Below are 26,265 nucleotides of genomic sequence, written 5' to 3' on the forward strand. Positions count from 1 at the left end.
ATGGAAAATATACCAGTTCCATGAATGTCATTCCTCTGAGTGAAAGGCAGTAAGCCTCTCTCGTTTGACTCTTGTGACCAGTCGTGATTTGGGAAGTTACATGAAGTCTTTCTCCTCTTGCGTGTTGATCGCTGACGCGAAGACCATTTTCTTGTTTCAGACTACCTCTGCTGGTTGAATTGTGGCACAAGGATAAAACAGCCAAAGACTTGCTTCTAGGGATTGCAAGACTTCAGCTTTCAAATGTTTTGACTTCAGAGAAAACACGGTTCTTGGGGGGTAATGGTGAGCAGTGCTGGCGTCAGACTTACAATGAAGCAGTCGACGTCACAGCAGCACAAGGGTAATAACTAAAAATTGCTTTATTTGTAGCAGACTTTGAAGAATTATTTGTTTAACATTTCTCTCAACAATGGCCAGCCTTTCCTGTTTGCCTTTTTGCTCTGTAGCTTTAAAACCTTTCTTTAAATGGAAGAAATTGAGACTTCCTTGTAAAGGCTGTGTTTTGTAGCCTGTAGTAGAAAACATGCTTAAGAAGTAATAATTTTTTTAATCTTTCAACAATTACTTGCAGTACTCTTACGATTTATTTTTTATGATAAAAGCAGGAAATAAGAAATGCTGACGGATTGAATCTTCAAAATCAGACATTTAACTAGGAGTGCTACAGGTCTTCTATAGCTGCTTTGCCCAACCCTTGGAAATTCCTGCATAATATCTGTGCATGGGTACTTAAACTGTTGATACATCAACTTGTTCATTTTCATACTAGGAACTCTAGGGAATAATAAGTAAAAAAATTAAATAGAGAAAAAAAAATTAAAACAGAATCATGACTATTAACAGATCTTGCAGGGATCTCAAAGAGGGTTGCTAATATTTGGAAAAAAAATACTGCTTGAAATTAAGTGTAAAATGATTTTGGTAGACTGCAAATATTATGAAAAAAACTCACAACCTTTTTTGTTTGTTTTTAACCTAAGCTTTCCATTTTGAGACCAGATAAATTGTGATTGTTTTCATCACTTGAAAATTCAGTCTATGGTTTCACAGAACAGAAACTCATGACTTTATTATTTACTCTCACCCTTGTACGAAGTATAGCTCCCAACAGCTTGTGTTTGTGAGACTGTACTTTAAATTGGATGTCTGAAACAATCTTTATAGAAAATAATTCTAGTGAAGGATCCTTACTGAATTGGTGAATGGGCTTCTTGCAGAGCAGAAGGGTGGGAGGAGGCATCTAAGAGATAAAAAGTTTAATTGCCACAGGCATACTGTGCGACAGTGCACTGCTACTCAAGTCATTTTCTTTGGTTTGTATCATTTAATAGTGGTCTTGGATAAACTTCACTAACAGATTTAAGCAAATATAAAAAACAAGAAAATGTTACTGAGGAACCTTCATGAGTAAGTTATGTAAGAGTTGTGAAAACCTTGTTTGTCCACAGCATGCTTTTAGAACAACTGACTTCAGTGGAAGTTAGGAGCACAATCCACAGAGGGATTAACATCTCTGATAATAGCAGTGTTTTCTGCTTGAGTACTTCAGAAGGAGCAGTGGCTTTAGTTAATGTTTCTGAAGATGTTTTTTTACTTGAGGGATTTACATTCTTTTTCGTATATATGGAGAAATTAATATGCGGTGACTTCTCTCTTAAACCCTTGTCAGAATTGTGAACTGTTCTGGTAGTTGGTGTCTAGATCCTCATCCTTTTCTGTGTGATAATGAAACCTGACTATGCCTTTTAAAAATAAGTAAAAATTCTACTTAGTGTTAAGTCTCTACTTGTAAGATTCTAAGTTTTATATGCAGGAAAATTCTGAGGACTGATATGGAGACCAGTATCTTCTGTCCTCTCAGACTTGCAGAAAATTGATCTCTGCTTCCAGTTAAGTTTCTGTTGTGTGGCCTGATTCTTTGGAGAGTTGATCTCAGTGGACACTAAGGTTGATGCTTTCTCAAATAATAGAAGTTTAAGATAAAACCTTTTTTGCACAGTACCTAACCACTAGATGGCGTTCCCAAAATGGCCTCAACTGTGCATTTTGCTGTTCTGATACTTTGCTGGCTTTTCTCCTGTTGGTGTAATGTTCATTTTAGACTCATATGTTAAACCACCATAATTATATTTCTGAGGTCCATTATCTTAAATGTTTTTTAGTCAGCTACTGATAGAAAGTTGTAAGAACTCAATCCAGTAATTTATATTAATTTATGAAATTTATGTTTTTCCCTTAAAGGGAATAGTGTAAACAGTTGCACTTTTTTTTCTTTTTAACAATTAGTTTTGTCATTTTATAGCTAGGAGAGAGGATTTCTGTGAAAACTTAAATGATTAATTCCTATGTTTTTTTTCTTGTGAATCACAGTGTCCAGGCTGTAAGTGATTGTTCCACTGCCTTCACATCCTTATTTAGTTTATAACTGATATGGTAATGTTTTTTCTGACCACTTATAGGTCTGTGTTGTAATGTACTTTCACATTAGACTAGTGATAACATTCAGTTAAATGATTTATCTGTGGATTCTTTCTCTCAGCGTCTTTCTATGCAGAAAACTACTTTTGTTTACTGTATTTCATCTGAGTTTAGAGGTAAGACAGCCAGGGACAAACTGTTCTGTTTGGACAGAAGCTGTAACTTACTTCAGATTAGTTTCCTAAAATATTTGTTTTCTGGACACTCTCACTGTATTTGAAGAGACATTTATTTACCATAAAAAGGTCCATCTCTAAGTGCATGTAAAGATATCAGTTGTCTGTGCTGAAGCTTCTAGAAGCATGCTTTTTAGGAGTCCAAGGATACCTTAGCACAAATGATAAGTTAGGTGGCTTATTATATTTATGGTTAATTAGGAAGTTACTGTTCATTTTATGGAAGGTTAACAGAACTTTGTTGTGTATCTTAATGTGTTCAGTTTAGTAGCAAAATGCTTTCAACACGTATACTTTTTAAACATTTAAGACTGCATTTCTGGATCATGCTCTTACTGCAGGATGTGTTGATTATGGTTAGATGCTGGTGAGCTAAGTTCCCAGTCACAAGCTTGGCTACTTAGGTTTAAAAAAAAAAAAAAAAAAAGTTTAGATGAGTCCTTAGATTAACAAAGTAAGTGGGAGAGCATGGTTGGAACGTCACAGATAAGACTGTTCTGGAAGTCTTAGAAATCACAGAAAACCAAATAGCTCTTTAGCTTTGCAGTTTGCAGGTTGTCTTGCAGTTCACTTCCTTAAGTCTGTATTAATTAAAGTAATATTGTAACGTAATTTTCAGGTCAGACACCAGAATCGCAGAGCTTTTATATGCCGTCACTTTGGAAGACTACGGACTTGTGAAAATCCATGAAGTTCTGGTGTCAGACTCTTCTCAAGTAAATTTTGCATTGATCATGGCCTTTTTCCCTGAACAGTTCATTCCAAAGTGTTGGTTGTTTTTTTTAATTGAATATCCATTGTTATGTCAGTGTGTAGGTGCTGGTCAGCAGCGGCATGCCACTCATGCTCAGCTTCATTGTGCTTCAGAAAAACAGCCAGAACCACGGGAAACTCTTGAATACAAAGCGGCACTGGAATTAGAATTATGGAAGGAAATGCAAGAAGACATTTTTGAAAATCAGGTTTTTAGTCTTCTACTTTCTAAACAACATAACCACATTGAGCAACTGGCAGCATCGGTGGAAGGAACATTAACTGTGTTTTTTTCTTAAACTTTCCCATTGTTTCTAGAGCTACATCTCGCTCATATGCTTTAAAACTTTGGAGATACACAAAAATATCGTTTTGTACTCATAAAGGCAGAATATTAATTATTGATTATTATGAAGTGATAAAGTAGTTGCTGTGTAATGAAATATTAAAGTATTGATCTCCCTTCATGGCTTCTGCAGTGCAGGAGGTATTCAAGGTGCAAACTATTACTGTTAAATATTAACTCTACAATTACTTATTCTCAGTTAAGTCCTACTGTTGTCTTTGTATGCTTCAAACCATTCTGCTCATCCTATAAATGTTTCCTCTAACAGTGAAGATAGGTATTGTTGCAGTCCTGTGCAAGTTGATAGAGTGAGAATCTACTTTGTTTTGGGTTATTTTTTCAAAAGTAGGCTAGCTTCACAATTCATTTGTAAGGGTAAGGGACATTTTCGCTGTCAAAGCCATACCATAAGTTACAGTAAACCAGTGTGTTAAAGGCTTAATTCTGCTAGTTGTCTCTCTAGATTGTGCTATCAACAATTTTGATTTGAGTTCCTACTTCGTGACTTTTTGTATTTTGTGACTTTTTTTTTTCCGTTTCTTGCTTTTAAAAGCTTAAAAAGAAGGAAATGGCCCGTATGCAAGCACTTGCAGAAGAATGGAAGAAAAGAGATGAAGAGAGAGAAGCACTAGTGAAGAAAAAGGTGTGGAAACTAGTTCATATACTTGCTGAAATGTCTCATTATAATTTTTATACTTTGCAACAAACAAGAGAGAGACCATAGTAAATTCTCACAGCTTCATACTGAGTATGTATTTAGCCACAACAAAGTAATTTGATTTGCATAAAAATCTGGCTAATCATATGTTTGTTTAATATTGATGGGAAATCACTAGGTCGTCTACCTTTTGTAAGATTACCTAGAGAGAATTCTTCATACACATCCCTTCAGTTAGCTAGCTTTCTCTGGAGGAGGGGTTTTAATCTCACTTGGCTCTTGTGAATATAAGAGTAAAAAAAAATGACAACAGTACAGTTGGAATATGTTAAGCTGTGTTTCTCTCAGATTCTAATAAAATAAAGGTTCACTATCATCATTATGAAAAGATTATTATCAACATTAAAAGCTGGAAATTTGTTTTCTGTGTAAATTTCTAGATCAAATATTATTGATACTTTATCAAGTTTTGAATTTTGAAATCTTCAGCTGTCTAAAACTTAATGGTTATTACAAGAGAAAAGGTTTGTTGTTTGTGTGTGTGAATATATATATATGTGAATATATGTATATTTTTAATACAGGTAGCAGAATATACTGCTCTGGAAGAACAGCTTCAGAAAACCCTGAGAGATCTAGATCAACGGGAACGACAGCTTTTGACTGCTGAATCAGAGGTAAAAAGTCTTTTGTCACTTTATCCAGTTTTAATTGCATGAGTTGCTTTTACAAGTTTCTCTTGGGTTGCTGTTGTTTTTTTTAAGTTTTCTTATGGACAAAGTTGTGATCTGTGTACAGTAACTAAAATAGCAACATTCATACTGATACATAGATGAGCACTAATAATTTAAAGCAAAATTTTTATAAGGATGCATGTTTACTGAAATAGAAGTTGTTACATTTAAGAGTTTGCTGAACAAGTGTAGAACTGTAAATAGTGTTTTCTTAACAGAATTAGTTGAGATGTTTATATAACATTACAATATCACAGTTTGGTTTAGTATCCTGTTATGCTAGGCATTGTACACGTGTACAAGCATGCTTCATTTCAAGCAGTAATTGCTAGATGAACAGAGAGCCAGGTGACAAGGAATGCTGGGAAGAACTGTGATTGTCCATGTTTTGTCATCCAGGAATTCAATATAATTCCTGTCTTGTATTTTCAGTAGTGACAGAACCAAAGAAAATATGGTAGAAATGGCAGCTATGACTGTTTCTGGATCTCACTAAATAATCCTACATCTAGGGAGCAAGCTGGTAATCAAGTCCTCAGCTGGTAATGTGGAAAGGGGGCATGGGGTGAACTTCTTTTTGTTTCTTCAGAACAGTCTCACAACACAGGTAGCTGTGGTTGAATTAGCAGTCCAGCAGTCTCTTTTCTCCTATAGCTCATGTCACTCTTTTTATAAGGCACAAGTGGAAATAAACTTGGCAAGGGATGTGAAAAATAAGAACAAAGGCAAAGAACAATGTACCCGCTTTGATAAATGAGAAGACATGGAGAATGTGTGATCCTCAGTGAGTTCTTTGCCTCAGTCATCATGGCTAGTTAGGCTTCCCACACCTCTTGTGTCCCAGAACCTCTAGGCAGGGGGGAGGGAGGAGAAATCTATCCTGATGTAAAAGCAGAGGAAGTCCAAGAGAGTCTCAAGAGGCTGTATGTGTACAGGTCAATGGGGCGAGACAACACGAGTCCTGTCTTCTGAAGGACTGGCTGATGTCATTGCTGAGCTGCTCTCCATCATATTTGAAAAATCGTGGCTGTTCAGTGAAGTTCCTGGTGACTGGAAGATGGGAAACATCACTCTCATTTTTAATAAAGGGAGAAAGGAGGACTGGAGAAACTACAGACTGGTGGTTTTCTCATCTGTGTCTGGGAGGACTATGGAGCAGATCCTTCTGGCAGCTATGTTAAGGTACATGGGAAATGAGGATGTGATCTGAGACAGCCTGCATGGTTTTACCAAGGGCAGACAGTGCCTGACCAGTCAAGTGGCCTTCTGTATAAGGGAGGCTCAGGGGAGAAATGATCACTTTCTACAGTGACCGGAAAAGAGGTTGTAGTGAAGCAGGCATTGGCTTTTTCTACCAGGTAACAGTGATAGGATGAGAGATGATAGCCTCAGATTGTGCCAGGGGAGATTCAGATTGGAAAAGTTTCTTCTCAGAAAGGGTAGTGAGGTATTGAAACAGGCTGCTCAAGGAAGTACTGTACTCACCATCCCTGAGGATTTTTAAGGAAAGAGTAGATGTTGCACTGAGCGATATGATTTAATGGTATTGTGTTGATGATGTGTTGATCTTAGTGGTCTTTCCAGCTTTAATGATTTTATGACTCTTCTGCACTACATCTTTCAATTGGAGAAATACGGATTTGAAGGATGGACTATTCAGAAGGCAGGGGGTTGGTGGGATGGTCACAGCCAGAGGGTTGTGGTCAGTGGCTCTGTGTCCAAGTGGAGGCTATTGACAAATGGTGTCTCCTAGGGGTTTGTTTTGGAACCAGTGCTTTTCAACATCTTTACCAAGGACATAAATGGTGGGATTGAATGTACCCTCAGCAAGTTTGCTCATGACACCAAGCTGATTGGTGCAGTCAGTACAGCAGAAGGAAGGGACAGCATCCAGAGAGATGGAGGCAGGCTTGAAAAATGGGCCTGTGTAAAACTAATGAGGTTCAAAAAAGCCAAGTGCAAGATGCTGCACTTAGGTTGGGACAATCCCAGGTATGTCTGCATTCACTGATAGCGACAGGACAAGAGAGAATGGCTTTAAATTAAAAGAGACAGATTAGGCTACAAATTAAGTGGCAAATATTTATTTAGAGGGTGCTGAGGCACTGGCACAGGCTGCCCAGAGAAATTGTGAGTGCCCTGTCCCTGGAGGCATTCAGTGCTAGGTTGGCTGAGTTGTGGGCAGATCTGGTGAGTGGCAGCTCTGCCCGGGGCATGGGAGTTGGAACTCAATGACTTTTAAGGTCCCCTCCAACCTAAGCCATTCTGTGACTGTTATCCATCCATTGCTTGTGAACGAAGGTCAAGTCCCCAGCAGAGGGACTGGCTGTTGGAGCCTGTGTCCTGTTCTGTCCTCAGGACCTCTTTATACTACCCAGAATGCAGTTTGTACTGTAAACTGTCCGACTTTACCTTCTGTGTACAAAGTCTGGTGATTGTTTTATTCAGACTGAAATACATTCAATCAAAATAATTACTATTTTTCTCATACACCTTTGTCTCAAAAGTTGCTTTAAATTTAATGAGGTTCTAATTGGAGAGTTTAGGGTGATAAAAATCAGTGGATTCTAAAGGAGGCTAGACAAAATTATGTAGAGTTTAGTTAGCAATTACAGTTTGAGAAATGAGCAATTTGGAGAGATTTGTATTCAGCTAGCAGTCATGCAGGCCAGTAACATCTTTTTAGGGAATTCAATCATGTCAAAGATTGTTCTCTTATTAAGCTCAGCTGGAACTTCTTTCAGTGCTCTCATTTTGAAGAGTGGCATCTTAGTGAACTAAAGACGTTGTCTTGGCTGTAGCTGAAACTTCGCTATTCATGCATTGAAGGAAAATTTTGAATTTTTAAATTGCTAGTGGAAAATTAAATTGCAGCTTAATTTAGGAAACAAATAGAAACACAGATAGCACTGCTTTGTTATTTGTTTTTTGTTTTTTTTTGTTTTGTTTTGTAAGCCAACTATAGTAATTGGAAGATGATTAGTTATGCTGAAGGAAATAAGAGGACATGCAAGTTCTGCTCTGAAAGTAATGCTTCCTGTTTTATGATGTTGGCCTACGACATCAGAGGCAGCGATGGTATGGCAGTAGAGGCTGACCCTTCCTATCAGTATTCCCTTCCATGTTGTTGCCATGGGACAGGTGTCAGCATAAGGGCAGTCCTACAGAAAGGAGTCTGACATGGAAGTGCAGATGAAGCAAAACTGTGGAATTGAATTCATCTGTGGGGGAAAAAATGGCAGCCACTGACACTCATGTACGCTTGCTGAACATTTATGGATACTAAGCAGTGGCTGTGAGCACAGTGAGAAAGTGGGTGCTGTGTTTCATCAGTGTGAGTCACTTCCCCTGGTACAGACTTGTACAGGTGCAGTATGCAGGCTCTTGTTCATAGCTGCTCAAAACACATAGCTAATGGTGGTGTGTTCAAAAATAGTGTTTTGTAGCTCAGAGTTTGCTTTATCAAATAGTGTTATTGTGGTCCTTGTATCTGTTATAGTTCTTGTGGAAATGAATAGGAAGTATTACTTTTGGAATAATCTACAAATTGTATGTACCAGTAACAATACAATTTCTGTTTAAAAATTGAAAATAATTTTTTGTCATGAATAAATAGTAACATTTTTAAGAGACTAATAAAAGAAAGATCCTGCACTATGGATTAATGCAGCTGTCTCATTTTTAAGATTCAAAGAGTAAAGAAGGAGTTGCAAGCAGAGCATGAACAAAATAAGCACGAGGTACAGGATTCTGTGCGGCGAACCAGAGAAGAATGTGCCCACCAGGTTGAACTAGAAAGATCAAAAATCAAGCAGCTGGGAGAAGACAAGCTTCGTATACAACAGCAGGTATGCCCATTTATATGTTCTGCTTACATCATTTACTTCAAGATAATAGCAATAAAACCTTAAAATTAAATATGTTAAGTGGAGGAATGATATTTAGACAAGCATATTCTGGCAGTTTGTTAATGCATACTTTATTTCCATTTATTCAGTGAATTACGTGAAGAGATCCATCTCTGTCAGTCCTGCTTAATGTTAGGGCCACTTTGCAATGCAGTCATTATAATTTTACTTTTTTTAATGCTGAAGATCAAATTATGATTACAAGCATATGTTGTGTGTGGCTGCGATCTGAACTTTAGTGTACAGTTCAGTAACTTCTAATGAATTTTTAGCAATGAGCATCTATCAAAATGTCTAGGTAGCTTGACTTTGCAATTCATTTTATGCTTTCACTGCAAAATATTATTTTTATTATGGTGGGGAGGCAGTAATCCTCATGTTGTGATCTTCTGTTTCGAAAATAGTGCTTCAAACCTGAAGAATCTACATGGCATTCTGTTGTCCTGTATGCTGTCGTTTGCACTGACAAAACTAACCCACCTACATTTTGCTGACTGTTAAGGAATTCCATACAACTATAAAAGCACTACGGTTTTGGAGCATATTTAGAAACTCATGTAGATTAAATCTTAATGAGAGTTGAACTCCCTTCACTGCTTTTCAAAACAGACACAATACATCAGACCAAACGTTAGATTTTGAGTCAAAGAAAACAACTAGGACAAGCATAGAAAATAGCAGGATTACTATCAGGACTTACATATATCCTGAGCGAGAGGCTGCATTTTATAGTTACCTGCCATCAGTGGAAGTATTGCTCTTGAACTCACCTGACTGCTTATAGAAGAAAAAAAGTTTTAGCAGTGCAAAATCCTGTATAGTTCACTCTGTAGTTTGTGTATTTTAAAATATATTTTGTTCATTTTAAGCTTGTAGCTTAATTTATGTGAGTAATCCTTTTGTGCCATGCTACGTGCCATTCCTGTAATTTCATTGGCGTCTCATACTCTTTTCCAGACATGAACCCTACTGTGTTTTGTATTCCATTGTATGAAGGCTATACCTTCTGCTGATCATCCTGGCTGCCTCTTTCTGTGTGGCTCCCACTATTTTGAGTCACTCTCGTGCTTTAGGATGAGGAAATATTACTTACCTGCATAATATAAAGATACACTTTAAAAAAATTTTCCTAAAGAAAAAATACAGGGTTGGTTTTGGTTTTTGATTGGTTGGCTTACTTGGTCTTTATGAGTTGATGGGCTGGGTTTTTTGCTTGTTTTTGTAATTTTGGAGCCTCACTGTGGGATAAGTCTGCTGTGTGAACAAGCACAAAGTCCCTATTGCTACCACTTGTCATGGGCCTCTATTTTCATATGATTTTCAGTATGCTTTTTCTGGTACTTGCTTTCAATAAGGACTGTTGTGGATTAAATTGGAAATACTCTAAAGCATATCATTTGATTAATCTTTTACCTTTTAAGGAGATGTGTAAATACATGCTTCTCACACATAAAGAACTGTAGTCTAACTTGCTTGGAGGTGAGCTCTAGAATGATTCTTGAAACTTAAAGAATCACTTTTATTTCCTGAAAATGAAGGTTTTGCTTTATTTGTGCAGTTCTCTAATAGCCTGAGGTCTCATGAGAGAATATTAAAAACAAAAAAAGCACTCTTAGACAAAGATTAAACCTTATTGCTGAAGTTCTATATAGATTGATTATTGTCTTTATCATATCTTTATAACAGTATTTTAAAAACTATTAAAAGGTATTGATAGGAAACGATATCTCATTGTCGAAGTTAGTTGTCATGGTATAAGTGGAAAAATAACTGCAGTGAACTGCTTACGTGTATCTTTGCTTTCTCACAATTTCTATTAAAAATAATAAATTATATAATAAACATCAATGAAAAAAATTGTTTTGTAAGAAAAACTGGGGCAATTCAATTGGGAGTTCCCAAGAATTACAACATTGACGTATTAATAAAATAGTAAATGTTAGGTTTGTAACAAAAAGGAATCTTTGAAGCGTTTTCTAGCTGAGAAACATTCATTCTTCTGTAACGTTATTTTATCAACAGAACATTTTTATTAGTTGTTTTATTAATAACATCAATACAACAGAAAAAAGTGGCTGTTAAGCTTTTGACTTGTTTAAGTTTTTGTAGCAAAGTAATATAATCACATACTGGCTTAATTTTTTCAAAATGCTCGTTTGAAAAAAGGAAATCAAAGCTCTTTTTATGTTATCTTCATGAAAGTCTGGAAGTACACAGTGAGGGCAGAGGTACGCAGCACGAAGTCATTCGTCATGGAACTGTTTGCTTCAGCCTTTTAAATCATTATTTGGCTGTATGAGATATTGGTCATTTCCTCATCCAGACATTGCTAAACAAATTATGCTCCTGAAATTTAGTCAGGAGTAGAACTTCATATAGCAGATATCATTGTTGGCTTTCTTTAAAAGTTGTGTGTAAATCCAAATAGTTTTGTCTTCTGTGTTTCTTTTGCAAAGCTCTCTTTGAAATGCAAACAGCAGTGTTTATAAATCATCTTCTTTTGTATGAGGAGAGACTTGTTTTTTTCCTTCTAGCACAGAGCAAAGATCCTCTTTAAAATTATTCTTATTAAAACACTAGTGTATGCCATCACCAATATATCATTAATCATGACTGTATAACTCTCAGTATCTGTTTTGTTTCTGTTTTAATGTAGCTCTGTGAAGCAGAAAATAAGTACAAAATTTTGGAGAAGGAGTTCCAGCAGTACAAGGAACAGCAAAGTAGTAAGCCAGAAATCCAGCTACAGTCAGAAATAAATCTTCTCACTTTAGAAAAGGTATCTTGTTTTTTCAGTCTCTAAAAGCTACTGCAACAGTTCATTGGTGAGGGAGATGCAGAATGATCTTGCATGAGCCTGGTTGATATGTCTATTTTGTTCTATTTTTACTTTTTCCAACAGTTTCCTCAAGCAAAATATTCATAGATAAGGCTAAAAGAGGCATTATTTCTGTAGAGGAAGCTGTCATGTTAGAGACCAAGTCAGAAGAAACAAGCTTATGTAAATGAATTGCTATTGTCATGTTTTCTACTTTGGACTTTGAGTATTCCGTTCATAAAATTAAATGAGAAGGTGCAATCTCTTGTGAAGGTTAATTTACACTGCTATTTCTTTGTGTGCTGTTTTCTTTTTTAATATTTTTGGACAGAGCTTGTGTTCCTTACTGTCACAAGTTGATTTCTTTATATCCGATGCATATAGATACTCAAAGCAAAAAATATTCTGTACACAGATACAGGCTGGAATTTTTGAGAATTTTGGGTCAAATTGTTGACAGAACCTTCTGGAAAAAAAAAACCAGATATAAAAGACTCTTGGTTATGCAGCTAGTCTGCATGCCATTTTATGGTTGAATGGCTTCTAAAATGCTAGCAAATGATCAAAATGTTCCCTTGTACAGACATAAAATTTCTAACTAAAATATTTTGCTAAATTTCTTATTTTTGCTTTTTAAAAAAATCTTCATAAATGTAGTGCTAAATAGCTTTTTTCCAGTGAAAAGAAAATATCATTGTCTCAGATTTTTGGTAGAAATGCTTCATTTTTCAGGAAGCCCTGCTCTGTACTTTATATTTGTTTTCATTTCATGAAATTTTTAATTTCATTTTTAATACTGGAATTTTTTTTACAATACTTCTAATACTGGAATATTTTTGCAAAGTGCAGCAAATTATTTTTCATAGAGCTTAAGAAGTTTTTTAGATTTATGATTTAGACAGTAAGATCAGAGATACCCACTATATGCGTAGACTTTAAAAAAAAGAAAAGGTCTGAACAGAGATGTGTTTCAGAGAAAAGAATGTAACACATCTTCCATCAGCTCCAGGAAAAAAGAAAAAAAAAATTATACACCTTTTAAAGGCAACATTTGTCTATCAGCATTCTTGTTAAATTAAAGTTCATAATCTTAAACAGAAAAAAAAAAAGAGGGTGTGGGGGGTGGAGAGAGGAGATTATTAATTTGAGAATCTTAAATTTAAAAGGTTACATCAGTAGATTTAGTGCTAAAAACTAATCTTTTCCTTTTTGTATAGATGACTATCCAATAAAAATAAGGCTATGTTTTAAACAAGAAAATGTTCATGTGCCATAATATTTATGTTACATTATATAACAGCTTTAGATGATGTTGTATGCTACACTACATAAACACTTTTCTTAAACCATACCCTTTGTATATATACAGCTTTCAGTGATTGTTACTGCTGTTATTGCTTCAGCTGATATGATTTTAATTGCTTTTAGGTTGAACTTGAAAGAAAGTTGGAGTCAGCTACCAAGTCAAAGCTCCACTACAAACAACAGTGGGCCAGGGCTTTGAAAGAACTTGCAAGGTTGAAACAGGTATGCAGGTTGCTTTCTTTCAGTATACAACACAATGAAGTTAATGCCGTGTTGGAAGCTATTTACGGTTACTACTAATTACTGGCAGCTTTCCTCACGTTAGTGCTTTGTTCATCTTCATTAAATTCAAGCTCTGAGCTACATTTCTATTTGGAAAAACAAGCATAGCAAAACCCATCTGAGTATGATGTTACATTCAGGAAGGAGCATAAGTCAGGTCAGCAAAGAAGGTTGGTTTAGCTGAAAGCAGGCATGGTTTAAAAAAGAAACGTTCTATCTCATTCCCAGTGACTTCAGCCTGCACTTCCAGAGAAAGTGCTTTGACCATCCTGGCTATCTTGGTCAGTAACAGTCCTAACGATTCCCACTTTTAACAGAAATGAAGAGTAAAGATTAGAACCAAAAATAGAAGCAATGATTTAAGAGTTGGTGAATGCTGTGATGTGATATAAAATTGGAGGAAATAAAAAACAAAAAGGAAACAGAGGGTGAAAACTTTTACTCCTGCTGTTGGAAATCCTCATCTCTGAAACTGCAGTGGCATGGTTCTTTTTACAGTGCTTTTGTACACATATTTACAGTCATACATATGCAACTTAACAATACTCTGCTCAAACTTGGCAGTAGTAACAGCTTTGTCCTCACTGAAGATGAGGACTGTAGATGCTCACTGTAGATGCTTTTGTCTTCTTGTGATTGCCTTTTTCATGAATTACAGTAAACATAAGCTAAGCTGTGATACGTAGGAGTGACAGAGCATGTTCATTGGCTGTGACAAATTAATAAATCATTACTCACTGTTACTGACCAGGGACAGGGACACAGATCAAAGCCTAAAGAATTCAAGTTTAGTAACAGGCTTTTACTATGTCTCTTGATACTTTTTTCCTCAAAGTATTATAGTCCCTACTTCATTCTTTTTCTCAGAACTTTCGTCTTCTGGAGAGCAAGGAAAGAATCTCACTTCTTCTAATTAATAGCTGCATTTGTTTTACTTTGAAGACAGTAAACATGCTGTGTAATTGCTATTAAAAATTCATATTTGTTTGTTGTCTTTAAATTAATCTTTTTTGCCTACCGAGTCATGAATTTTCCTTTCCAGTTTCTGAAATAGCTGTTCTTGGCAAGATGATAGAAGAAGAATAAATCTCATCTTTCTGATCAAGATTTCTTGAATTGCCATGAAATGTTTAGGATATTTTTTTCTTAATGCCATGTTTAAAAATCCCTGCAGAATAAAGGAAAATATTGTTGCTTGCCAGATTAAATCTGACTGTATATCATCGTCATTAAGATTTTATTGTAAGTTTTATCACAGTGGACACGATGATCTGAATTTAGTAATATGTGGATGGTTTCAGCTGACCCCATTCCTAAAAATCTGAACCAAAAAACGAGCTTTCATATACCATGAATTATTCTTCTTAAAACTTCTATACTAAAGAACAAACCCTTTAAAAGTGGTTTCTTATGTTTTTATATTCCCATGCTTCAACTTATACTTAGTCTATTGATAAAGGATTTAAGTGTATTTGGAGAGCCAAATAAAAGTTAAAGCGGGGCTGATCAAAAACCATTTACTGTGCTTTAAATATAAATTTGGAAAGTGTTGCTTCAGGAATTCTAGATCTGCTTTAGTTCAGATGATTTGTGCAATTGCACATAGTTTGACCAATTTCTTGTTTAAATTGGATTAGTACCATGTTAATTTTGCATTGCCTCTGGTGAATAGCCACAGGGCTGTAATCTGTGCCAGTAATTTGTCACACCAAAGCTCTCTAGAGAACTATACAAAACATTTGTGTAGTGAGGATTAGACGCTGAAAGCCATATCTTAGATTGTTAATAAATGTTAATGACAAAACCCAGCTGGTAAGTCTTGGAAATGAGATCTAATGCTTTGTGCCTATTGCCAAAAAAATGTTTAAATAGAGATTTCCATTACTCAAAGGTGACCTAGTACAGTCAATTTGTGAATTAAAGAAGCATAATTCTACAGGCTAAGCATTTAGTAAAATGCTGTCCTGATTTGCAACCATAAAAGTCAATGTTTCTTTAATTAAAAAGTTTCCTTTTACTTGGGAACTAGTTGTTAGCGCAAATTTCTGATGTCTTTACATTTTGGACAATAAGATATGTACTGCATAGGCTTTTAAAAAAGAAAGTGTTGAACTGTCAACAGAATATGCTCTGAGCTTCTCCATGTGCAGTGTTTTAAATGTTAAAAAACACTGCACTATATTAAAAACATTGTACTGGTGGTAACAGCAACAACAAAAAACCTCAAGCACATGTACACATGTGTATATACGTAACCTGTGCTTAACAGAATAGAAGGCAGTTGAATTTAAGCACAGTTTGTAATGCTGAGTGAAAATAGATTTCACCTGAATGTAACCTAGCTTCTTTATTCCTTCTTTGTTACTTCTATATTAATAGTTATCACACCCCTTTTCAGCTTAGGAGGACACAAAACCAAGTTAGCTACATGGTCCGTGTTTATGCAGGTAACTTCCATCACTTCTACAGGTTTCAAAACCTGTCTTTCAATGTTTGTTGGAACCTACACAAACAAAATGTACCAAGTTTTGTGCGTGCGAGCCCTGTTTGTGAAATTAATTAAACCATTTGTACAAAATTGCAGAGGTCCTAGATTCTAAACCTGTTAAAAACAAAAAAAAAAAAAAAAAAAACAACCACAGTTTTAAAACAAACACCTAAACTAGCAGAAGTGTCATTTTCAGCAGCTGGTAGTCACTGTCATAATTTCAAAGTACATGCATGCATATTCGGTGTTCTGGGAGAAATGCTTTCTCAGTTAAGACTTTTGTTGTTTCTGTGACCTACAGATCTGTTCAAACCAATACTGATGCATTTACTTAAAGCAGTGTGGATCTTATTGGCTGGCTGACATTCACTCTATTTTGTCTAGTCTCCTGCTTATCCACTCCATAATTAATTTGATTAATTTATGACTAATGTAGCAAAGGATGGGATATAAATCTTTGCTTTTTTTTTTTTGCTTTTTTTTTTTTTTTTTTTTTTTAAAGGAGAAAACAGTTGGAGGTCCAATTCCTGGTTAAAAACTGTGTCTTGAAACCATCCAGGCCCTCCTACTGCCTTGTCAGCTCTGGGTTATTTTCAGAAAACTTTATTTGAGTTCTTTAGCTTCAATCGTAAGTTTTCCCACAGACTTGCATGGTATGTGTGAGTGGGAGATTGAATAGTGGCCGCTATTTAGCCATTGTTTAGTCTAGTGTATGTATGTTTACATCTCCCTTTTGGATTTATAGGCAGCCATGGCAAAATAAAGATTGCGCTTCCTTGATTGAAGAGCCTCTTAACCAAAGCACCTGGTGGCTCAGAGGGGTTCTTTTACAGTTTGATTGTAATTGAAATTTTTGTTTTCTTAATGCTGGCTAATTTTTATTTAATGTTGAGTGTTTCTCCAAAACACAATTTAAGTTCCCGCTGTGCCAGCCCTAAAACAATATTCTTGTTCTCAAGGACTGTGCTAGACATGCAAACCAATGAATAAAAGCAGTAAAACAATGAAGTAAACAATCTGATAAATAGTATGTGGCTTTAGTGCACTGTTTGGCTTGACTTTGTTTTTGGGAATCAAGGCGAGGATGGCACAGTATCAAAATGATAGGAAGAAAAAAAAAAAAAAAGGAGTATTGGTAAATTTTCATTTTCACTCTTTGGAAAAAAAAAAAAAGGTAAAAAGTGAAAGGAGTAATAGCATCGTGAAGAGCTAAGAGGGTAATGAAGGAGGAAGTACCTATGCCAATTAAGTATACTGCAAAAATTACTTTTCAAATGGTAAAAATTAAAAGTACTTTGCAGATGGTCCTCCTGGTCATCTGTTGTTGCTTTACTTTAGTACTGTGGCTGTTGATACTCAGGTTGTAATGCAAGAATTAAGTTTGCAAGTGTTCAGAGTTTCTAGTCTTAACTTCTCTCTCTATAGCTGTCATTAGTCCGGCAGATGATGATTCTGTAATGATTCCTTATCTGAAATTTAAATACACAGTCTTCTAGAGATTTGAATTTATGCAGAGTTTCAGTGGTTCTCACTCAGTCTTAAAGCAGCCTGACTGAGTACAATAAGTGATTAGGAATAAATCTGAAATGTTCCCTGATATGGGATATACTGTAAGAGCATATTCTCTCTGGAAGTAGCATAAATGACCACACAAATATTTTGCCATAAGAGCTTTAAATATGTTTATGTGTAAGGTTATGTGCACTGCCATACACATTTTGCTGTATTCAGTTACATTCTTGTTTTTAAATTAAATGAACACAGAACAGAATGAAGATATTGCGCATGAAGATGTTGGAGTTAGTTTTATTAGTACTGTATTAGTACTATTTCATGAATATAATGCCTTTTTAGAAGATTATGCAGTAAATTCTGCTAAATTCTAAATACTAATGTGAAATAGAATTCAGTTTCTTCTTTGGTTTAAAAAAATGCACAATGAATTATTAAACTGTGACAGCAAAGTAGATGCAGTACCTGAATATCTCTCACAAAGGAGGCAGCACCAGCGCCACCACTGTGAATAGGGAATTCTTCCTTCTCTCAGGCTGTAGCAAATCTTTTTGGCTGTCTGTGAGCAAGTGCACTGTTACTCACCCTATAACAACCAGTAGACATTTAAAAGAGTCAAAAACTTGCTTTGGGAAATATATTTCAAATTTATCAGGTATTACAAAGTGCATAACTTAAATTATCTGAAGGATCCATCAGAAATGAACTAGCATAATCCCTGTCACTTGCCTTCATGTCTTAGTTCCTGAGTTGTAACTTAAGCTAAGTGCTACAGAAATATTTCCTCAGAAAATACTGTTGATTTTTTCTATTGAATGTTTTCTGGTTTAAGATCGTATTATCCAGGATCACTGCACGACACTTTCTAACATGCTACAGAAATTGCTGTTTTGCAGTATGACAGGACTAAAATTAATCTCATTTCCCTCATTATTCCCAAACAAGAAAGTGGTAAATATTTTGTCATGCTTACATCGCAGCTGTATTAGTCACATTAAAATTCTAATTGCACTTTCCTAGAAAGAAGCCCCATTCAGTGTTATGGAGACAAAATGTACTGGAAAAATTTTTCTCCTTAATGGAGAAAAAGATAACATGATACTCTATATGTTAACCCTTACTTCCCTACAAATCTAGAGATACTGTCCTGAGCAAAGAATGTACTCTTGAAACTTAGCATAGGACTTTGTTCTGAATATTCAAAGAATATACTTCTTCAAATGTTTACTTCTTTCATATTCTTTTTCTTCTTGCTATCAGTCTGCTATTGCAGCAGAAAGCTCTGAGTCACTGAACTTCCTTGCCACAGAGAATAAGGTATCAAATTGTAATCATAATTCTGTTTCCAGGCAAACACTGTTGTGTCTTTTCTCTGAAGATGTGACTTGAAGAATATTTTCAAAATCTTACCTTATTAGATGTGTGTAACACCCTACAAGCCAAAGGACTGGGTTACAGTGCTTCCATTCAGGACAGTCACATAGTAGATTTGTATGTATTATGTGCTTCATTTTTATCTACTGAAGTAATTAATAGGCAAGGGTGCCACTTTCTCCTGGCCAGTTGACGTCTTGCTGTGCTAATAATGAGTGCTCCTCTGTGCATTAGTTTTCCAGTATTTGGTTTTCAGGTTATGTTTGCCTGGCATGTGTTTAAAAAAAAAAAAAGAAAGAAAGAAAAAATTGTCTCCTACAATTACTGAGACTTAAACAAAACAGAAAAAACAAAAAAGAAAATGGACAAACTCACATTCATATCTAGCTTCCCATGACAGGAGTTACAGTTTAAAATTGGGTACAATTAGAGCATGAATTTACTGAGGTGAAGAGCAAGTTTTCTTTTCCCAAATAAGTTCATCCTTTTCTCACAATCTGTAACAATTCACTGGACTGAAACTAATCATATCTACACATCAGCATAGGTAGAAAAGGAGAAAATGACATTAGAAGGCCTCCTTTCTGTAGAAAATCTGGGTTTCTGACTTCATTTAAGAAAATGTCTATCCTCTGAGTAGCATGGATTTCTTCCTCCACATAAGGCCTTTTGCTTGTGTATTGTGTTCTTACATAATCTTTTGGGTGGCCTTCAGGATTCCCAATATTCTCAGATAAAGCCAATAGGAAAACTAAGCTACAAGACAAATGAATTTCAAAAGCAGAATTTGGGTACGCAGGCTGTATGTGTACAGCAGTATGTATTTTCTGGCATGACAAGTTTCTTCAGACTTAATGTCTGACCAGGAAGAGTAGTAGCTGGTCAGCAGGCTGAACTACTGTACAGATGCTTTACCTAGAGGGACAGGCAAATCTGTGGATTTGTACAGTGCAACATTTCTTCTGAGGTTAGATATAATTTAGAATTTTAAATTGAGTAACAGTTTAATGTAGCTTAATGTAGTCTGTTTTGTGCTTTGCTTCAAGTATTAATCTCAATAACTTTTTTCTGAAATCTGGCAGCATTTTTAATTTGCTTCATTTTGAAAAGAACTGCAGGTCTCGTGAAAGCAACACAACAGTCATGTTTCAAATGGTTTCAAATAAATAAATATTGACCTGCCTTCAAATTTCTGTGCTCAGGACAAGCAGGGTAATCAAATGCACCATCTTCATTATCTAATTTGGTTGTGTTAAATTTCTGTTGCATTGTCTTTATAACAACCCAGTTCAGTGTGTGTCGTGAGCAGCATCTGGTATTGCTGCCAGTAAGATCCCTGCCACACTGTGTACTGGAAACTTGGCTTTAGTGTCTGAAAGCTACTGCCTGCATAGAAATGGGTTCCAGTGGTAGATCCTGGATGTTTCTGAGGTTTGTATGTCTGTGTATGCTTGTCTTTTTTCCACTCAGTTTAATAAATAAGAGGGAGATGAAATGGAAGGTGGTTGTTACTCTTTGGTTGCCAGCATCAATTTGATCGATGGATTACATGACCAGTTTGTCTTACAACTTTGTGTTTGGATTTCTGTACAACTCTTGGATAGGTATCTGTTGGCAATAATGATGCCTTACTGTTTTCTGTGCAGATTTATTGGTTTCTGTTATAAAACCTGACTTACTTCGTTCTGAGACTACCTCTTCTATGCAGCAAAGTCTTGATGGAAAAGGAAGAACTTTGGTCTTATCTTTCCTAAGTGGCTTTTTTTATACTTCGATCAGCTGTAGAAACTCCTTGGCAAGATTCCTTCTTGTGGTCTTGATTACTAGTATCTGCAAATTCAGCAAATTGCTCTTTTGTCATTCTGACCCATCTCACTGAAGTAGCAGCTTTTAATATGCCTGAGTGGTATTTTGGATTTAGTATAAAAATAAAATGGTTTGGTTACGTTCGTCCTGTGATTTCATGTAATCTTGTATGAGTGTTTTCCGTATTTCACTGCTGCTCTCGTTAACAATTAGAGCTTTTGCTCTGATTCCTTGCAAAATGTGGATTTTATTATTATTTAATGGTTATCAGCAAGAAGTTCTGAAGATGCCTATGACCGAGATAGCTGACAACAAGGATTAGATTCTTTCAGAAAGTATTAGGTTGGCTGTATAATGAATATGCTCGTGTCCATGAAAGAGAATAGTTTTCTGCTGCAGTAATGAGTATAAAACTTTGTATTAACAGTTAAAGAACTGAGATCAGAATGATATCAAAACTAAACAGTAGGCTCACGCTTTATGGTTTGTCTATATTTCAGGTTGGATGTTAGGAAGAATTTCTTTTCAGGAGGGGTGATCAGGCACTGGAGCAGGCTGCTCATGGAGGTGGTGGAGTTACTGCCCATGCAGGCATTTAAGGACAGGGTAGATGAGGAGCTCAGGGGACGTGCTTTAGTGGGCAGTACTGGTGGTGGATGACTATTGGACTAGATAATCTTAGAGTTCTTTTCCAACCTTAATGATTCTGTGACCCTCTCCTACTTTGTTCTGTGTCACTACAGAATCAACTAACACTTCACCTCAGGCTTTCTTTTTCATTGACTGTGTAGAGTTAGTAATCAAGGATGTATTATCAAAACTGGGAGGAGAACAAGCAGAGAAGGCAGCATAATTGTCATTAAGACATTGCTCAGTGTCCCTGAATAATAGGTGATTCCAACCCTAATTTTTCATCTCTATACACGATGCTAAAGCAAAAAGCAAACTTAGAACCAAGCAGACTTGCAGAATAGGTAGGTTAGTTGGATAAAATGCACCAAATAAATTATCTAACGCTTTGCATAGATCCATAAAACTGTAAAAGGAAACCTTGCCAGAGTTTTAAGTTTTTAAGGTTTATTTATTCAACATAAACTGCAACCTCGGCAAGTCATCCTTGACGTTTTAATGGTAGATATTGCAGGGCCAGTAATGGGAATATTCTGCAGCTACTTAGCATTTTGTATGTGTAATTCAGTGTATTTTTTATTATTTAATACATAATTTTGTATAATCTGTAATTCAAAATAGCAAAAAAAAAAATAAAAAAAATCTGAGAATCTTCAGCAGTTTCACAAATTTTCTATTTACAAGCTTAAGCTAGTGTTTGTAGTCCTCCTACCTTCAAAAAGTGGGTTTGTCCCACTTTTGCTGCTTCATTAATGGAGAGGTATTTCTGACTGGACTTCAGGTGATCTGCTCTGGATAGGTTTACTGCAGTTGTAACAGCTTTACAATACTGTGGATAACAACTATGAAGACATCTTGTTTAACTTCTGCACTTCTACTAATACTGGGAATTTAACTGTTGTGATTTCATTCCTGAAGTTCTGCTTGTGTTGTTATAACAAGCACTTCCATGTATAACCGTGCAGATAACTGGGTTGCTTTTATCCTTTCACACATCAGCGTGAACAAGAAAATGCAATGGCTCGCCTTAAAAAGCAGCAGCAAGAGCTGGAGCACATGAGGCTGTGCTACTTGGCAGCAGAAGAAAAAGAGCTGGGGAAAACAGACCGACAAGAGCTGGAGGAGATCAGAAATGAACTTAACAGGTATTACAACAGTTGTAAGACTCCTCTTTTTCCTCTCTTCTTGAACTCTGCCTCTGAATAAGAAAAGGTTTGGTTAAATCATTTATAATTGGCTGTCAGTCCAGTAATAGAATATGTTTTGGTGTCCCTTAGGTAAAGATTGCAAATCTGTAAAATGCTACAGCACTGTACTACAGAAAATCTATGTCAGTATACTTAATGTTGTTGTAGTTGTAGAACATCAGCGTTTTTTGTATGTGTCTATTTTGAACCGTCAGGTCTAAAAAGAACTGTATTGTGGGGGAGGCGTGGGGAAAGGCAGATATTTGTCCTTATTTGGGATACATTAAATTTTTAGATGTCTGTTATCCTCCTATGGCTGTCAGCATTAATACTGTACATCAAAATCTTGTAATGTGAGTGGCATTTGCAAAATCAAAATAGGAGCTTTGGTGGTAATTATTACTGTTACGCACTCATCTTAAAGAGAAGTACTCTAGCTATCATATTAATACCTCATTTATGTCTTTTTCCCTTAATTTCAGTATACACAAGGTAAATTTTCATCTTTTATCAATTTGTTTATTTTACTAATTATTTCAGCAGATGCCTTGTTTTCGTATGAAAAGCAAAGCAGTTTTTAATACACTCATCCTCTCTTCTCTTCCATTTTATCAACATCAGGCTAAAGCAACAAGAAGAGAGAAAGCAGTTTCAAGATGCTAGAGATAATTCTGCATGTAAAGTGGAGAGTCTTCATACTAGAAAATCAAATGAGAACATAGATGATTATCTCTCACGTCTGATGGAGGAGAGGGATACCTTGTTGAGGACAGGAGTGTATAATCATGAAGACCACATTGTAAGTGAACTTGATCGTCAAATCAGAGAGGCTATTGCGAAAAGAAATGCCACTAAATAAAACCATACAAAAAAAAACAGCCTGAATTTGAATAGGCTTACTGATGTTTTTAAACCTTCCTCTTCAAAAATGTGTGGTGATGCATAGGTTTGCACATTGTTAGCTGTTTTTGAAGTCAGTGTCAATATTTGCAGTGCGTGATGTTAAGTGAAGTTGTAAGTTTCAGAGGGGGTGGCTGTTTTTAGTGTTTTTGTACTTCTACACATGCAGATATGTTTATATTCTGAAGTGTTTTCTACAACTCCTTCCACTATTGTGGCAGGGTTTATTTTTAAAATATTTAATAATTGTTCTCAACTTTTTGGTCAGTATTTCAATTTTATTGTTTTTTTAACGTTCCTCAACTATACTAGGAAGAAGTGTCATCAGCTTTCTTCCATGATCAAATTCTTAATTTTGTCCCAAAATGCAAAAGTGACAAATGTCACTATTAAATTGACAAGCTAATCAATTTTCACTTCTGCAACTGCAGTGAAAATAGCTATGTTCTACAGTTCATCTTTCTTTTTAGAGGCAGGCATTTAATTGGAAGGGAAGGAGCTCCCAAACCTTGTGAAACTGAAACTGATTGAAATGTTAAGTAACTAGTATGATCATACAGGATGAAAATGCCTTTGTCCTAGCAGCTTTGCACATAAGACTGTAAGGGTGAACCCAGCCTTTGTTCATAAATACGTATGCAAATGATGTTTGAGTCATTTAATTCAGAGATTTTTAAACACTTCAGATGCTGGGCATATGCATGATAAGAGCTTTACTAAGTAAAGACATTTTTGTTAATCATAGCCTTCTTAGTTTGCAATTCTTTAACGCGTGTTTCAACCTGTGTTTTCTCATTGCTGTTTGTATGATTTATTTGATTGTTGAAGTGTGAAAAGGATAGCCTCAAATACTTCAAAGCCAGAAGAAAGATCCATGAGAAATGTTAATTTCTGCATAGTAGTTGAAAACGTTTGTTTTTTCTAGCTTCTATTCTGTTTGATTAAAATCATTCACATGGACTTAACTAATTACATAAACCTACAGCACTGTCTTTTTAATGGGGATTTTTGTCATGTTGCCATGATTCTCAGTTTGAATCTTGGGTACTGAAGAAGCATTAAATATCTCTATTCAGGCAAAGCATAACAGATCCTATGCAAAGCATTTTTTTCTGTGAACTTGCATGGATGCAACTGTACGTGTATTGCCTTTTCATGGTGTAAACCTATGAAACCATGCCTATTTTTCATGGTGTAATCCATAGAGTAGTGCATCTGACTATGCCTAGTATGGGCCCATTTCCTGATAAGAAAGCCTGGGTGTTAGGCCGCTGGAAGCTTTAATGTAGCTACTTATACTCTCACACCTATATTTTTTCAAGTGAAGGTATTTGGAAAGATTCTACTCTGCTAGTAAAGCAAGTAACACCTTGATGAATCCTGCACAAATCCATGGCATGTAATTTTAAGCTTTTATGTTAGTGCTTCTGTTATCATTGATGCATGATCATGCACTGTTGCATAATCCTGCATTATTGGAAATGAAGCAGGGGATTCTTCTGTCTTACCAAGAAGACTGCAAGACACTGTTCTTGAAATTGCTTCTTTTACAAGACGTGCAGTTTCTTTTTCCAACACTAGGGGGTCCATTAGACTTACAGATTGCAGAGTGTGTTTAATAGCATTTTCCTGACGGGTAATTTTTTAACCAATTCTGTGATTTTTCAGGTGTTACGTTACTTAATAAACTCATGTTTTTTAGTATTAAAGACTTTGTGTTTCTTTTTTTTCTATTTATTTGAACAAAACTTTTTTTATTACTGTAGGTCATATGACAGTCTTTGGTGCTTGGAACCATGAAACTGATCAGTTGACTTTCAAAGTTAATTTCATTTCTTCAATTTCTGATAGTCTCTTCCATGATTTGTACAGGGAACAACAGTCATGAGGTGGTAAAATTTGAAAGAAGCCATACAGATTAATTTTCTTCTAGTAAATCAGAATATTTAGTAAAATGTACAGTAGGTCAACATTTTTATTATTTTTTTAGGAGGAAAAAATGCCTCAACCTGCTATTTTAAGCTCTTTGGGACCACTTTGTCTCCTGGAAGTTCAGTGCTTACAGGATGACAGGCATGTGTGTTACAATATCTTCCTAATTCCTTAGCAGTTTTTTTGGTCATGCAGCCATTATGCTTCAAGTTCATTATTTGTATTAGGATAAAATAGTGAACAATACTTTGGGCTTTATATTTCAACTCAAATTATGAGGATAAAGGTTGAGGTCTTTCATTCTGAAGTAATCTAGAAATAAATATGTATTCATATTTGTAGTAGCTAGGTATTGCAGACAGCAGTTTGGTACTGCTTTTTTATATTTTTACATTGGAGTCCATGGGCTCTTTGTTGCCATGAAGCCATTTTAAACATTATAGTCAATTCAGTGGAAAAATCAAATACTGTTTTTATTAAAAATAAAAACAAAAATTATCTTATTTTCTATCGTAATCCCTCTTTGTGGCAAGAATAAAAACCATTTAAGCTTATTTTAACTTGTCCAGCAAAAAAATCCTGCTGGAAATTGTGTATAGCAAAGCAGCAAATCTGCATATAATATCTATTTATGCACCTTCATAAGGAGCATGAACTAAGAACTGTTACAAGGAAATTGAGCTCTTCTTCACTTATTATTAGGCTTTATCAGAAAATTTCTCTAAATTCTTAATTGTTCAAGCAGTGAAATGCATTGTGAAAAAAATCTTAGAATTATAGAAATAAGAAGAAAGGTTTTCCTCTAAAACTGGTTTATTAAAACATGTAGCTACGAATAGATCTTTCCAGCATGTTGTGTACTTGGGGATGAAGCTGTAACTATTATTTCCATACTTTACCAGTTACCCAACATTTTCAACCCTAGACTTTTCAAAACTGCTGTTGCAGAGAAGCAGCAATATTACATCTGGCACT

The 26,265-nt window shown here is 35.6% G+C and overlaps 1 protein-coding gene across 2 annotated transcripts in view; it reads left to right on the forward strand.

Annotated features, from left to right (window-relative positions):
* Positions 1-23,317, forward strand: part of CEP120 (centrosomal protein 120) — a gene marked incomplete at both ends in the record, with an annotated part of 36,586 nt that extends 13,269 nt beyond the window's left edge. For both annotated transcript variants that reach the window (XM_079548687.1, XM_079548688.1), the window contains 10 exons: positions 161-343; positions 3,277-3,373; positions 3,467-3,619; positions 4,310-4,399; positions 4,999-5,091; positions 8,835-8,996; positions 11,713-11,835; positions 13,303-13,401; positions 22,271-22,416; positions 23,080-23,317. In XM_079548687.1, the coding sequence (XP_079404813.1) occupies positions 161-343; positions 3,277-3,373; positions 3,467-3,619; positions 4,310-4,399; positions 4,999-5,091; positions 8,835-8,996; positions 11,713-11,835; positions 13,303-13,401; positions 22,271-22,416; positions 23,080-23,317 (1,384 nt within the window). The remainder of the gene's footprint in view (positions 1-160; positions 344-3,276; positions 3,374-3,466; positions 3,620-4,309; positions 4,400-4,998; positions 5,092-8,834; positions 8,997-11,712; positions 11,836-13,302; positions 13,402-22,270; positions 22,417-23,079) is intronic.
* Positions 23,318-26,265: the final 2,948 nt, after the last annotated feature.

Source organism: Tetrao urogallus, assembly GCF_951394365.1.
Source record: "Tetrao urogallus genome assembly, chromosome: Z".
In the NCBI taxonomy this organism is placed as follows: Eukaryota; Metazoa; Chordata; class Aves; order Galliformes; family Phasianidae; genus Tetrao; species Tetrao urogallus.